Here is a 16492-nt window from a genome sequence, read left to right as displayed (position 1 = left end):
TTCTACGTTTATAAAGTAGAAATAATTGAATACCTAAATGTTTTTAAAGGGCGTTCATTGCAGGGGCAGGATAAGTAATATAATATAAATGTTTATATAAAGCAGCTCTACATTACCGGTTAAGCAATTGGGGCTTTTATTTTGACATTTGTAAGACTGCATGACGGAAGTGCGTGTCGTCAGTTCTATCATTCCTTTCAATGGCTTTATGAGACGAATTGGAAAACGTGAATATAATCTGCTTTTTATTATTCCACTGCGGTAGCGATGTTTTTGCTGTTGTTACAAACTCAACGAAAAAAAAGCATATTGCCTTTTTTGGCTTCTTTTGTTTTAAGGTTGCCTCGGTTATCGTATCTGCTAATTAACTGAGATTAATTTGATTATTTTCAGTAAGGGAAATGTTCTATTGTTTTCGTTAATGAAAATTTCTGTCAAACATGTCGCCTTCAAACAATTGTGAAAATCAAGACGTGTGGACAGTAGCACAGTTTGCAACGTTCACGCGACTGCTTTCCCTTTTATTACAGGTAAGCAACTGACATAAACTACTAAAACAGACGTAAAATTATACATTTTTATTTGTATTCTGCATGATGCCTGCCTTTGTGATTGATATAAAGCTTCATAAAATAAGCGTTGGCGCTTTTTTGTGAAGTTGAGATTAGAGTGACACCTACTGCAGAACTGGGCATATTACAAATCGCTGTTTGTTTATTTTGTGCCCTCTTGAAGGCTGTGCTGAATGCAGTGATTCCAGACCATTTGGCAGATGCCTTCAGCCCTCCGCGATCAGAGACCCCTCTCCTGCTTGACCCTGTCATCGAAGCATTATTTGGTGGCCTTAGTCACTGGGATGCAGAGCATTTCCTCTTCATTGCAGAACGTGGATACTTATATGAACACAACTTTGCATTCTTTCCTCTGTTTCCTCTACTCCTGCGAATACTAGCAGCCACTGCGCTGTGGCCCTTGTGTGGATTTCTCACAATGCATGGCCGATTACTTTTAGCTGTGGCTATAACGAATAGCATTCTCTTTGTCATAAGCGCCGTGGTTCTATACAAACTGAGCCATTTGGTGGTCCAGGACAGAAAACTTGCCCTTGTTGCAGTCTTAATGTACTGTCTGACACCGGCTAATGTGTTTATGGTTGCAGGCTATTCAGAGACTCTCTTTGCAGCTCTTACCTTTACAGGCCTCTGGTTACTAGAGAAAAGATTCACAATAGTAGCTTGTCTTCTCCTGGGGTTTGCTACAGGTGCTCGTGCCAATGGGCTCGTGAATGCTGGATTTTTGCTGTATCTCTCCTTGCAATGGGGTCTTTACCGTACCCGGGCCTTTAGCAAAGGAGAAGGGGGCGTTCGATATCGTCACTATGTCTTGGAGCTTATTCGTTTTGTGCTCACAGGAGCATTTTATGCAGCTGTCGTAGCGCTGCCTTTTTGTCTGTTTCAGTTTTATGGTTACCAAACATTTTGCCATCCATCTGCTACTCAAGTTTCCCCTGCTCTGCTTAATTTGGCCCGGGACAAAGGATACCGCGTGGCTGATGCAGCATCTCCAACACCAAGATGGTGCCAATGGCGAATTCCACTTTTGTATTCATACATACAGGATGCTTATTGGGATGTGGGCTTCCTTCGATACTTTCGATGGAAGCAGATACCCAACTTTATTTTGGCACTACCTGTCGCAACTCTGGGATTCATCGCCTCGTATATGTACATAATGGCTAACCCAGTGTTTTGTATGTATTTGGGGTTGGGAGACAGAGGAAAAGACAGAAAAATGCATGGCTTCTGTAACCCAAAAGTCTTTGTTTACATTGTGCACAGTTCTGTCCTCCTTCTTTTTGGAATTTTTTGTATGCATGTGCAGGTAAGACTCTTGAAATTGATTATTATCGTGCAACATATGTAGTATACTTCCTCAACATGCCTTGTTTTATTGCGTCCTCTCAGGTGTTGACACGGTTTCTTGCTTCCTCTTCGCCTGTGCTCTACTGGATCAGTGGCCATCTGCTTTTTCATTATGAACCTCTGCTGCAAGATGAAAGGTGGTTCAGACATGACCAAATACAACAGCAACAGGATCACAAACCTGGCTTAAGATGTTCTGTGGGAATGTGCAGAAATAATCAAGTCCTTTACCTCTTGATGCACTGGCAGACTTGCTCAATTTATACACGATGCATCCTGGGGTATTTCATATCATATTGGTTTTTAGGTCTGGCTTTGCACTGTAACTTCCTTCCCTGGACTTAACATTAGGGGAAGAAATTGAAGAGCTTGTTTCAGTTTTCATAACGTTCATCTGCTCTTTTAAACAACATTAATGCTGCTTGGCAAATATTAATGTTTTTTTTTTGTTTTGTTTTTTTAAAGATGGTTTTTGGTGTTCCCTAAAGGACTAATATATATTTTTGTATTTAATAAATATCCTTATTGGACCATTTACAAATTAGTCCTGTACTTATATTTCTTATGAAAGAAATAACATTGCTAAAAAGCCTTAGCCAAACTATATGCTGTTTTTGAATGTTGTTACTTTTGATATCCATGAAAATTTCATGATTTGGTCTGCAGTTTGTAGGGGGAAAAAAAAGAAAAAAAGCACATGGTCACATCACATCCCTGTTATATTGTGTTGTATCACCATCTAGTGGGTACAAAGTGTCATAAATGGTAAAATAAAAAGGTCTGTGACAGTTCCAATGTTATTTATATACTAGTATAGTATTTCTTGCTTTGTTTTTAAAAAGGAAAACATAAGTTGAATCACTTTGGCCCACAAAAGGTAATTAAAATAGATTTATTTCTTTAATATTTTATAAAGGTTTATATATTCGCCCCCTATTGTAGCCTAAACATATTTTGTTACATTCATGGTTGTGAATGTTTTGCATATATTTGTTGTTATCGTAATTTTGGTGTACAACAAATGAGTATCCATAAAAAATTACAGAGAAACGACAAAAAAATTACACAGAGAGCGTGACATAGCGTATCGGAAGTGATCTTTCATTGGTCTGGCTGAGATGATGCATCTCTTGCGAGTCATTGGTCGCTTTCTTCAGGTAATCCTCGGCTAGGGAAGTGATCGTACTGAGGTAAATATTGTTGTATCTCAACTGTAGCTGAACGATACGTTATATTAGCTCTTAGAGAATTATAAACAACATGGTTTGATGTAATTTTCAATACCTAATAGACTCATCACGGTTGGACAGCGATCGGACGACTGGGCAGCGCGAGGAGCCGACTGTCGCTCAGATGACGGTTGAACGGCGCGTGAGGATAATGTCGTCCGCTGAGATAGTTGACAGCTAGTCAACAAGCTAACGCAATTAGCTTAGCAAAGTGACTAACATTTATCGGAAAAAACAACAACATGGCATGATTATATAATAATAACTCGTCGGTGTAATCCCTATAGGGGATGTTTGGTTGCAAACGAATGCATTGAGCAACGTAATATGTACTTTGTGGACTTTCAAGTTAGCTTAGTTCAATAGATGCGTTGCCCTTAGTTATTAATATTTGTACCCAAGTGATTGGTCAGTACACTTGTGACAGTATCTTTAGTAATATGTGTCGGAGTTTTACAGCTGATAAGTAGTTTCGATCTAGCTTCCTCTTTGTTAGGGATCGGTTTGTAACCGGTTTATTAAGCCTGTTCTTAAGGTTACATCTATACTGTCCTGCCTCCTATACTGTCAGTCACAATTTCTTAAAAAATGAAAAACTGTGAGTATCAACAAATAGACCCTCGAACGCTCAGAACATCAACCACCCGGACGTCCTCCACCCTGCCCTGTGGGAGGAAAAGCTCCCATCGCCTGCGGAGAAAATGGGAGGTTTTCCCTGGAAAAAATCGCTTCTACTGCGATGGGCGTATTATGTTGGCCAGGCAATGCGGCGTGCTGCCGCTGACCATCGGCCTTATTTTCATCACCAGTGGCTTATTCTTCACATTTGAGTGAGTAGTATGCACTTACTCACAGAGACACCAGTGTTCACACTGCTAGACAATACTACTGCTTTTGACAATAGAGACATCTCCACCACCTGATGTAGTTCTTCTTGACATCATACCAGTCTGAAAGAGTTGCATTCACATGGTTATCATCAGATAGTAAGCTTTTTAAACCATATTTGTATCAGGTGGTAACTTTGTTCTTGTCTTTGTGTTTGATTCATAACAGTTGCCCCTTTCTCGTGCATCTCACTGTCTTCATTCCAGTAATTGGTGGGGTGTTATTTGTATTCGTCATCGTATCCCTCTTTCAAACCAGTTTTACAGACCCTGGGATCTTACCCAGGGCTTCGCCGGATGAGGCTGCCGACATAGAGAGACAGATTGGTGAGGCTTTGAATGTGTAGTTTGTTATTTGTCTCTATTTTGCTTTCTAACTTATTTGTTGTATATGTTGATATTAAAATTGTGGGTTTCTTTAAAGATAATTCTGGATCATCAACATACCGTCCACCTCCCCGCACTAAAGAGATCCTTATAAATGACCAGGTGGTCAAGCTTAAATATTGTTTCACATGTAAGATGTTCCGTCCGCCCCGGACATCGCACTGCAGCCTGTGTGACAACTGTGTCGGTAAGGCAGGATTTACATATTCAGCACACAAAATTTCTGCATTTAAAGAAATAGCTCATTGAGAAATGAAAATGTTATCTCTCACTCACCTACATGTTATTGTAAACCCAAATGAACTGATAACATGATGACTTGGTTGCTGTTTTTTCATGAAATTATAAAATTAAAATTCTGTCATGATTTACTCACCCTCATGTTGTTTCAAACCTGTATGGCTTTCTTTCTCTTCTGAGGGAACATACAAGAAGATATTTTAAGGAAATGTCTCTGTTTTTTTTTTGTCCATACAATAGAAGTCAATGGTAACCAAAATGGTTTGGTTACCAACGTTCTTCAAAATATCTTATTTTGTGTGTCTCTGAAAAAAAGAAAGTCATACAGGTTTGGATCAACATGAGGGTGAGTTGATAATGACAGAATTATTTTTTTTTAGTGAGCTATCACTTTAAAACTTCAACAAGAACCAAAAAAGCAGTTTATATAAATACAATATTCCATGTCTTCTGAAGCCTTACACTTCATGTATAGACTGAAATTTAAGTAATTATTCACTATTTATCTTCCCCTTCAGTGAACTGTTTACTTCTGCGATCAGTAAGTTGAACAAATTGGATCAGTCCAATTCATGAACTAATACTTCAGACCTGGATCAATCAGCTCATTCAGAAAATCGGAATAAAAATAAATGATGAATGATCTAGCTATGTAGTGTGAATGTGCCATGGAGAATTAGGGTGGATACAAAGATTTTCAGTTAAATTTATTATTTTTTAATTTTCATCTGTTTCTCATTCACAGCCATTGAATGGCTTCAGAAGTCTTGAAATATAAGACAAGTCATGGTCCATTTTTATTAAACTGTTACTGTACTTTTGCTTTTTGAACATTTAAAACTCAAATTGTAATTCAATGGAAGGAAATGGGGGTGAATAAGTAATGACAGAATTTTTGGGTGAACCATTTCTTTAAAAGCTACAAAATGTCATGTTGCTGCTGTGAAAATGAATGTGTAATAGTTTAACCCGTAATGCAGATCACTTCCTTATAATCATTGCGTGAGAATGCAGAGGTTTCTTGTAAGCGTTGTTTCTCAGAATGCCTCTGTTCCTCTTGTAGAGCGGTTCGACCATCACTGTCCTTGGGTGGGGAACTGTGTTGGAAAGCGCAACTATCGCTTTTTTTATGCCTTCATAGTGTCACTATCCTTTCTGACCTCCTTTATCTTCGGTTGTGTGATTACACACCTCACTTTACGTAAGTTTCACCACAGTCACTTTCATACAAAAACTTGATGGTTAACTTCAGGTTTGTTCAAGTAATTTACAATACTGTTCAAAAGTTTGGATTCAGTAAAAAAAAAAAAAAAATTTAAAGAAAGTAATACTTTTATAAAGTAAGCTTTTATTCAGCAAGGAATATTAAGTTGATCAAAGTGACAGGAAAGTCACTCATGATGTTATAATAATGCTGTTCTTTTGAACTTTCTATTCATTTAAGAATTTTAGAAAGGAATGCATCACGGTTTCCACAAGAATGTTAAGTAGCACAGCTTTTTAACAGCAATTCAACCGTGCTAAATGAGAAATGCTTCTTGAGCATCCAATCAACATATTAGAATGATTTCTGAGGGATCATGTGACACTGAACACTGGAGTAATTATGCTGAAAATTCAGCTTTGACATCACAGGGTTAAATTACATGTTGAAATATATTAAAATAGAAAATGGTTATTTTAAATGTTAAAAATATTTCACATTATTACAGTTTTTTGATCAATTAAATGCAAACTTTTGAACAGTACTGTAGATGTGTGTGAGACTGTTGTACTTATTGTTAATCAGTTTTGAAGCAGTTTTGTTCTCTGATCAGTTACTCTCATCAACAGGATCACAAGGTGATAAAGGTATCATCCAGGCAATACAGGACAGCCCAGCCAGATATCCTTTTTTTTACTGTGTTGAGTGTTCACACTCCTGCCTCCATCGCTGGCATGCTTGTTGTCTGCACCGCTCCATGCTCAGAAGCACACAATAGCAAGGCTGACAGAGTTCACTATCTGTTTACAGACCCACTGCTGTTGGTTCCGCCTTTTTCCTAATCCCATTCATCCCTAATCGGCTCAAGGATTCCACCACACCCTGCTTTCCTGTCAGGATTGCAACAGTTGCTGCTAGATACAGATACCGCTGGTGTCCAGCCCCCTTTTAAGTTTGTGGCTTGAGGTCACGGTTTTCGATCACAACCTCTGAGTTAATCAACCTGGCTGGCTGACCTCAGAAGGATACTTGTGGTTCAGTGATAGGGCAGAATGACTGTTCAAGGCAAGCACACGGGATTGATTTTGCATAACTGTTCTCAAATCACTGTACTGTTTTATACTGTTATTTCTTTTGTATATTTTGTACTGTTAAAGGGATAGTTCATCCAAAAATGAAAATTTGATGTTTATCTGCTTACCCCCAGTGCATCCAAGATGTAGGTGACTTTGTTTCTTCAGTAGAACACAAATGATTTTTAACTACAACCGTTGCCGTCTGTCAGTCTTATAATGCGAGTGGATGGTAACACAATTTATAAGAGTCAAAAAAAATGCACAGACAAATCCAAATTAAACCCTGCGGCTCGTGACGACACATTGATGTCCTAAGACACAAAACGATCGGTTTGTGCGAGAAACCGAACAGTATTTATATCATTTTTTACCTCTAAAACACCACTATGTTCAACTGCGTTCAGCATCCGCTTAGTGAGGTCTGATCGTGCTCTGACAACGGCAGTGATGTCTCGCGCATATACTTCAATGAGTGCTAGACATTACTTCCGTTCTCAGAGCACAATCAGACCTCATTAAGCAAATGCTGAATGCAGTTGGACATAGCGGTGTATTAGAGGTAAAAAAATGATATAAATAATGTTCGGTTTCTCGCACAAACCGATCATTTCGTGTCTTAGGACATCAATGCACCGCCATGAGCCGCAGGGTTTAATTTGGATTTGTCTGTCCATATTTTTTAACTCTTATAAATTGTGTTACCATCCACTCGCATTATAAGACTGACAGATGTTATAAATCATAATTTGTGTTCTACTGAAGAAACAAAGTCACCTACATCTTGGATGCCCTGGGGGTAAGCAGATAAACATCAAATTTTCATTTTTGGGTAAACTATCCCTTTGAGGCCCGTTCACACCAAGGACGATGACTATAATGATAATGATAAAGATAGTTAAAAATCATTCTAAATATAAAAGTCAACATCACAACTGTACTGGTAATGGCACAGTTAAACAACAACATTGGAATCACAGAACATATATTTACCGTTATAGTTATCTTTATAGTTATCGTTTCTGGTGTGAACAGGGCAGTATTTGGACACTGACACACATTTATAGCAGATTTGCACCCTTAACTCTTTTTGCACTGTTGTCGAGCTGGTCATTTGCTTCTTCTCCATCTGGTCCATTCTGGGTCTGTCAGGTTTCCATACTTATCTTGTGGCCTCCAACCTCACAACCAACGAAGATGTAAATATCACCATGAATGCATGAATTTAATCAATAATATCAAAAAGCTATATAATTAATTAATTAATAATGTAGTCAATACTTATCATTTAATTGCAATCTTTTATACATCGCAGATCAAAGGCTCTTGGTCCAGTAAAAGAGGTGAAGAATCAGGGAATCCCTACACCTATAACAACATCTTCACAAACTGTTGTGTGGTGCTGTGTGGGCCGATGCCACCCAGGTCAGTACTGTATGCATATGCCAACATCATAGCAGAAACAGATGTTTATTTTAGTATTCATCAGACTAAATTATGAAATATGCAAATATCAGAGTTTTTTAATGTGTAAGTGAAGGATGTCAACTTTGCTTGTCATTTAGCTTCAGGCTGATGTACATCCTGGCCTTTAGTACATATTGTTACAGTTTCTCAGCCTGCTATGACATGTTAATTGTACAATTCTTTGACTTCTTTCTGAGTTCAGCGCATGCTATGTTTTGAAAGTCAAGTCACAATAGGTCACAATAGGTCACGCACTCATCCTTTTCATCTTTTACAGCTTGATTGATAGAAGAGGCTTTTTACCTGCAGATGACGCACCTCAAACGGTGACCTCTGATGCTGAGCTCCCTCCTTTCATGGCCAAGAATGACACAAACATGGTACGAGTGCCTCTGTCTCGCACACGCAAAACTGTACTGCACGCATGCTACTGTGGTAAATTTATTCATCGCACAGACTGATTTTTTTTCTTAGCATGTGTGACATATATGTCACACCGTACAGCTCTGGTAGCCGTGGTTTAAAATCCTCATATTACCGCATCCACCATCCACCAAAAAGCATTTCATGGCATTTCAAAAGTTCAAAGGTTTTTATTCAGCATGATATGGTTGATCAAAAGTGACTGAAGGACTTTTACATTGTTACAAAAAATCTGTTTCAAATAAATGCATTCGTGGTGAGCATAAGAGACTTCTTTCAAAAACGTCAAGTCTTAATGTCCCCAAACCTTTGAACAATAGTGCAAATATGAACAGAAACCACAATTTTAACAGATCTAAAACCTAAGTTTTGACATAGGAAAGCGTGTGAAAATGCACATGAGTTTGTCCAGGTTTAATTATAATCACAATCATTTAATGTAAACCCTGGCTAATGATGTCTTGCTGGGAAAGAAATACAGTTAATGAGGCTTGCACCTTTTCTGTTTGATGTGTGAAGATATGCACACGGAAAAATTACAAAGCTAGAGTGGTGTAAAAACATGGAGAGGGGGATAGAATTGTAAAAATGTATGTTTTTAATGCCTTTAGCTTGGAAAATATTGAAGTTCACAAATGCAAATCCAAATCGTATTAGTAGATTGTGCTGTTTTGATATTAACCTGCATCAAGCCCTGATGTTTGAAGTTATAAACCTCACACAGGAGGAGAACTGTCAGGAGTTTGCCCTCTCCTGCACTGCCTGAAGGCTCCTGCAGCTCTGTGACATTCAATGGTAAGGGTGTGTTATAGGGCTGCTTGCATGTACTTCATGACCACCTTCTCATGACTCTCATGGCCTTTACTCAGCCTTTCATTCTAACCGTCTGCTTGGCTTCCATTTCTATGCATTGAAACCACTATCATAAGACATATCTTTCATGAGAGCGGAAATCAATGGGATCGTCTATTCTCTGTTCCTCCTTTGCTCCTGGATGAGCTGAGTGTTTTAGCTGACATCTGTTTTTACTCCATTTTATAATGGTCACATGTTCATATATTAGTGCTCGCCAGAGGTCTGCAGTTGTTTTGTTTTTCCTCCATTATGTCATCGTTTCCTAATTAATGTACCATCATCATCACGATTCATCTGTGCTTATCTCATTTTCATCCACTCTCGGGATTCTGTTGACTGAGGTCACGCTAGTTATCATGCACACGTGTTCTTTTCCACCTTCTCTCATGATGGATGTTTATCCTGAATTTAAGAGGGGTTTTGATCCTTTTGTGACCCCTGGAGAATCCCTTATAAAATCAGCTGCACCACTTCACCCTGAGCTCATCAGAAACCGTAAAACAAAATGCTTGTTTCAATGTTTTCATCTCATTATTTCCTTGGCGGTACTAACCTACTTTCATCTTTATTCTGATTTGGCTCGCTTCTCATACTCATACTTGCTCTGCTGTCTTAACATCAGTTGGCACTTGGATACCCCATAAGCATTTTTTATGACTGATCTTCTTTGTTAATATTTTTAGTCTCTTACCCTTTTTGTTGCCGTTCTTTTGCAGTGCACACAGGGCACAAAGGAGCTTATAGAATCAATGGCACACTCCACAGTGATCCAGAGCACCTGCACACCAGGCACACCCAAAACCGCACCTGTTACCCAAGAGAGTCTACTAAGTACCGTCTCTATCGCTGTCTCTCCTCCCAGCAAGCCTTCTACCGGCTGCTCAGACCGCCAGGCCCGACGCCCCACAGACATGCCTTGCCCCCAGAGAGGGAACAAACGGGCTGCTCTTCACGTCCATAAACCTATGTTGCGTCTACCTAGCCCCCCATACTCCCTCGGCCACAGTCCGCTCATTTTTAGTGACGCTCCCGACATGGGCTTTATCCCACTGAACTGAGCACTGGAACTCTGCCACCAGCAGCCTTGTGCAAATATTCTCCTCTCTGTTACCACTTTTTGAGAACAGCATCACACTTTTTCAGAAACTGTGACGTACTATACTCAGGATCCTCTCAGGTAACATCCCATCTTTCAACGAATGAAAATAAGCCTGTGTTGATTTTTTTTTTTTTTTTTAAATAACAGAGGGATTTCAAGATTTTTTTTGTTCCGTTATCATCAACATACACTTGGTGAAGAGAACCGCAAAACAACATCAGAAGATGCTTTTGGTTTTCAGTCCTTTTGCACAAAAATATCAGCAGATGATCAGTGTTTTACGGAACCTCAAGCCATTCTTTCAGCCTTTTGTCATTCACTTAGACCTAATGCAATAATTACTTGCTTTGAAAGGTCACTTGGGTCTAAAAAAGCCTTACTTCAGAGTCACTTCTGTTCATTTTGTGTGTTGTTAAAGACCTTCTACAATAAAGTCATTGGTTCAAAGATATTCACATCCAACAGTATCGCAGAGCTCAGGATTTGAGTGTTAATGAGTTTTCTATGTACATGATAGACTGTTACTGTTGGTCCAGAGCTTATTATCTCCTGTATAATGTTGTGACTTACAGTGAATTAACAGCTTTCATATTTCTGTTTATTTTGTGTCCTTTTTAATGCAGGGTTTTTCCTACTTTGAAAATATTTCTGTGGCCGCCAAATTTGTGTATTTGTCTATTTGTGTTTCCTAAAGCAAATGTAGTAGTCTTTGATGCAGTATTTTCCCATACTTTTTCCCATTTTATTTTCCCACTAAGATCATTGTCTCTTTATCTTGAGTTCTGCGTTTTGAGATGAAAAGTGCTACAGCACAGACCATAAAGCCTGTGTGACACATTGAGAGGAAGTCAATCAACTTAAACAACTAGTTAGCCCTAAATTCATAATCAATAATCTTGGAAATGGAAATGTGGAAGTTAACTACTTCTATTTTTCTTCGTACAATTCTGAAAGTTCAACTTTAGTTTGAATTCCCACAGCATTTTGAGGTAGAACAATTGGTATCACTCTGTTGTAAAGTTTTAACTAATGCATTAATTTGTTACTCCACCATGAACAAACAAAAATATTTTTATTATTAAGTTATTGTTAAATTCTACATATAATAATAATAATAATAATAATAATAATTAATTTAACCTATTGAGTTGTATAAACTAACATTAATGTATTATGAACAAACATTAATTCATTATAACTTAGATTAATACATGCTGCGTAAAGTTTTACATTTGAAGTTTAACAAATTGAACCTTGTTGCAGAGTGTTACCGAAAATTGTCAAATTCATAAAGTTCCACATGCTTAGATGATCGATATCTCACATACCCTATATAAATGATTACAATTATACTTATTATATATATATATATATGTGTGTAATTATTATAATTAACTTTTTTCATTTAGTGCAATCAATCAAATTTGCTTGTGTATGTAAGCTACCACCGAAAAGCATTTTTAATCTAGGAAAAACCCTGTAGTATTTCTGACTTCCCATTGGTGGGTCAAAGATTGTTTTCTGATTGTTATTATTAAAGTGTTGTTACTAAGCGTGAAAGAAGAACTGTTGTAACTGAAACATTTTGCCTTGAGATTGATGGATTAGTGACAAATTGCATCATCATTAAGACAGTTTTTTAGTAAAGAGTCTGGCACATTAATAAAGTTGACAGTATAAGTTGGAGAACTGTCTTGCACATCTAAGAACTAGACCTTAAACTTCTATTTATCACTGCCAGCTGTGTTGGAGGAAAGGTTAAAGAATGTGTAACTTTTCTTGTGTTTTGTGTTATTATTCTTTTTCACCTAAAGACTTAAAGTAATAAACAGATGTTCTTTCCAGATGTGATTTAGTTGCATGAATACTTTCATCTGATTTTGAGGGACACAATCTCATAACATCTTTTGTTACCTTCTATGATCTGCTGCATGCCAGACTGGGCACATTCATTTAAACAGTAGATGGCACAGTTTTCCACTTCTTGTTTGCATGCATCAGATAAGGAGTTTGTTTCTCCTGGAAGCATTGTTGATTGATTGCCTGTTTGATTGATTCAAACATTCAAGCATACACAGTACTTGAGCTATTTTGAATGTGATAGCACATGTCATCAAGCTGACATTTATTCTGTTTTGATGTAACAAAATTGGATATGGGAAATGCTAAAATGCATAATTGTGGGGTTGATGTGTCCTCTCTCTCTTAGTATAAGGCAGTCTAGACTTACAAAAAGATGTGGGAACAGTAGAGAAGAACAATATCGTCAGCTGAGTTTGAACCAGTGCTTTTTCTTCTTCTTTGCAGTACAAGGAGCTTCGTACCTGCCTTCGTAGTGTTTTTAGCCCAGAACTAACCTCAATTACCCTCATTTAACCCTTGCTTTTTAGATTCCGTCATAAAAATATAACAAGTCATCGTTCATCGTGTCAGCAAATCATCGAAAATTGATTTGCTGACAAAGGAACCTCTGGAGCTGAAGTGGTCAAATTATCACAGAAGTTGATTTGAGGTTTGCTTTGTTGTTACATGTCATTTGAAGTGACTGTGGTTGGTATTTTTAAGATGCTCTTCCTTTGTACTCAGTGAACTCAGTGAACAGAATTTTAATTGTAGACAACTTGAGTATAACAGTCCAAGTCATTTAGATTTTATTTGAATAATTTTATTGAAATGGTGAAAACATCCGCTCATTTTGACTGACAGTTTTGAAAACATCATCAAATGTGGTTATAGTGAAGGAAAAGTGTATGTCACTGCAAAGTCATGAAATAAGGGTGTTCGGGTTAAACCGCATCCTCTTATCTAACTGCACGATAAAATCAAAAGCATGTAATGGTTATGGATCACACTGTAGACAGTGGCTTTGCCGCTCTCTCCACAAAGACTTTTGTCTGGACCACTTCACATTGGCTAGAGGATATCACAAGTTGCTATTTTTCCACCTACGCTGATCTCAATTAAGCAAAAATGAACACTGTCTGCATGTAGTAATTTGTACCTTCTTTTGCATCGCAGATATAAAACATTCTTCCTCAGCCACTTTTTGGATATTGTGGAAATTACAGGTGTTTATCTTCTTTTGTAGATACTAGACAAACAGGAAATGGTTACGACTGATGATAACACATTAGTGGTGCTTGCTAAGGCTTTTTCAATTGCTCACACTCAGGGTTAAAGATTTGAAAAAATGCACACCATTTGTGTTACAGACATGTATCTCAAATTGGACTTCTTATTACAAAAAAGGAAAAGTTTTTTCTTTGTACAGATGACAACATTGTCAAAAGATCCCCGTTCACACGGATCCACGAAAACGACTAAAAACACTGTATTATGCATGCCAGGCCAGTAGTTGGTGGTCACGAACGGCCCCTAAAATAAACGCATTGAAAATGAGTTGAGGCGCAACTTTTTATTGAGCTTAATTAGTTCCAGGTGTTTTGTACAGGTTTGTACAAGTATAAATGCACAAGATGCGACTGTTACAGTGCAACTATCGTGATTATTGTTAAATAAGATAAAATATACATAATATAACCAAATGACATTCATTTTCATATTAATCACTGCAACAGACATTCATCACTCAATTTAATGCTTTCAAATATGACAATTTATAATAATTAAATGAATAATATAAGTGTAACAATAATGTGTGTGTGTGTTATGTAGGGTGAATTCATGTTGATTGGGACACTTTTTCTGATTCATCTCAATGGCAAAAAGTGTCCCAATCACCCTGAATTCACCCCATATTAAATGTAAGTATGATCATTTATATTACATTTATTTACATAAGTATATTATGCCATTATACCTCCATATGAACTACTGTTTCTTCGTCTGTGTAGGATGATGTTCCAGGAATGAACGCATTTTGACAAGTGAACTTCAGATATATGATATCGTGTGCGTAGGGGAATAGGAAGCAGTGAACACTTCATAGGGACCCTGTCAATCTGAACTCAGCTTTGGTCCTTTAAACGTTCACATATGCAATGCTCTAAAAACAACCCACAACTCCCTAACATTGTGGTAGTGAGTTTTGCACAAGCAAGTACAGGTAGTTTGTTAAATTGTTATTTGTTGTTGTTTTTAATTACGGGTGTCATTAGCATGTCATTGTTTGTATCAGTCACATTGTTTCTTAGCATTTTGAATCCACTCTGACTTCAAAAGCTCAACAAATGATGCATTTCATACATTTTTTTTTTTTTACCTTAGCTCTAAAAGCAGGTTTGCAGTCTTAGATTTATTACTCTAGAAGAAGATGAAGCCAAGGTTTCTCAGCATCTGTGTCCAATTTTTAAAAGTACTATGTCAGAGTAAGCTGACAAATAGCCTCTTTTTTTTGCATTCATCTGTGTATGTTTTTTCACCTGTTTATTTTTGTGTTGTTCCTGTTTCTTTTTAATTATTTATTTGTTTCTCATGTCAGTTTAACTTTTTTTTACCAATTGTACCAGTAAGGCTCTTGAATTCCTATATTTAGATTTAATTACTTAATATGCATGAGTTGTTCATTTGTGAAAGTTTGTCATTGCAAGTGCTGCTTCTGTTTTCACACATTGGATTTCATGTAATGGTGATTCTTGGTTATTCAACAGCCAAGAAATCATATACCAGACTTTTATGCTTCATCTCATGATGGTATTCCATAGTCTTTTGAATACTACAAAGGGTTTGCTGACACAGGTCAGATGAAGAGGGAAATATTTTATTGCAGATGTCAAGGCCAGTGATTGATAAGGCAAAACCATAATGCTCTTCAGATGGACGTCTTGTCCTATATGCAGAGGGTTGGAGGTATAGTTCTTCAAAGACCTGAGTTCATGCCCTCCTATTTTTGAGCCAGGAAAGCAGGCCTGCATTGATTTAGACATGGCTTATGTGTCTGAAGATTCAAGATTCATTTCAAGGCTTGTGTTTGTGCACAAGCTTTTTGCAGGCCAGTCATATGGTTTGCTTAACTACAGTGCTCAGCATAAATAAGTACACCCCCGTTGAAAAGTAACACTTTAAAATATATCTTAATGAACACAAAAACAATTTCCATTAAAGCTGCAAGCAGTGATGAAAGGGCCCTCACACCCACTGCCACCCAATGGCCTTAGGAAAACAGTGAACAGTAGGTGACATACATGTAAATACAGGAGAAATATGGCAAAGTCATTTCGACGTGCCACACTTCCTGCTGCCAACAGGTGGCGCTTTGACTATTACTGAATATTGGCCATGTAGATTTCTTCTGACCAGGACTATTATCAAACATTAAGTTTCGAGCAGATCGGACATTGTATGCCTGAGTTAACCAATGTGTAACCAATCAGCATTAGGGGGTGCATGACGGTTGAGGACAGAGGACGAGTAAGAGGGAGGTTTGAAGAAAAAAAACTGCAGAATGAGAGATGGGACACAATACAAAAGAGCTCAAAAGAAAATAACTGGAATGAAGGTTTATGGCTGGGCAAGCACTTTAGGACCTGCGTTTATATTAGAAAAGCTTTCCAGCACTGGAGAGAGCTAAGTGGGAAGGCCCAAAAACAGACGCTTCACATGTGAATAACACTGGTTTTTGATTCTCTGGAGCTGAACGAACACTTTGTATTTACTCTTTTGTACTGTGCGTTCATTTTTTGCGCTTCCTTGTTATTCCTTAATCAACTGAGCTTTATTTTTCATGAAGCATTTTGTTGCGCATCA

General features: G+C 37.7%; 2 protein-coding genes across 4 annotated transcripts; both read left to right on the top strand.

The window, feature by feature from the left end:
- The first annotated feature begins 218 nt into the window (after nt 1–218).
- pigv (phosphatidylinositol glycan anchor biosynthesis, class V) lies at nt 219–2549 on the top strand. The gene is made up of 3 exons (XM_067394200.1): nt 219–530; nt 736–1881; nt 1965–2549. Exons 1-3 carry the CDS (start codon nt 441–443, stop codon nt 2265–2267), a joined length of 1539 nt encoding a protein of 512 aa, XP_067250301.1. The 5' UTR covers nt 219–440; the 3' UTR covers nt 2268–2549.
- Nucleotides 2550–3035: 486 nt separating this feature from the next.
- Nucleotides 3036–11001, top strand: zdhhc18a (zinc finger DHHC-type palmitoyltransferase 18a). Of its 3 annotated transcripts, XM_067405825.1 has the most exons (11): nt 3036–3112; nt 3214–3981; nt 4208–4365; nt 4463–4612; nt 5729–5866; nt 6499–6550; nt 8039–8141; nt 8258–8367; nt 8687–8789; nt 9557–9627; nt 10404–10542. In XM_067405825.1, exons 2-10 carry the CDS (start codon nt 3740–3742, stop codon nt 9596–9598), a joined length of 1098 nt encoding a protein of 365 aa, XP_067261926.1. In that variant the 5' UTR covers nt 3036–3112; nt 3214–3739; the 3' UTR covers nt 9599–9627; nt 10404–10542. The 3 variants fall into 3 exon arrangements, with proteins under 3 accessions (XP_067261926.1, XP_067261935.1, XP_067261917.1); XM_067405816.1 differs by having other exon boundaries at nt 3062–3981; XM_067405834.1 differs by lacking the exon at nt 9557–9627 and having other exon boundaries at nt 3061–3981; nt 10404–11001.
- Nucleotides 11002–16492: the final 5491 nt, after the last annotated feature.

Source organism: Chanodichthys erythropterus, chromosome 2, assembly GCF_024489055.1.
Source record: "Chanodichthys erythropterus isolate Z2021 chromosome 2, ASM2448905v1, whole genome shotgun sequence".
NCBI lineage: Eukaryota > Metazoa > Chordata > Actinopteri > Cypriniformes > Xenocyprididae > Chanodichthys > Chanodichthys erythropterus.
Note: the sequence above shows the minus strand (reverse complement) of the source record. Positions and strands in the feature narration are given on the sequence as shown.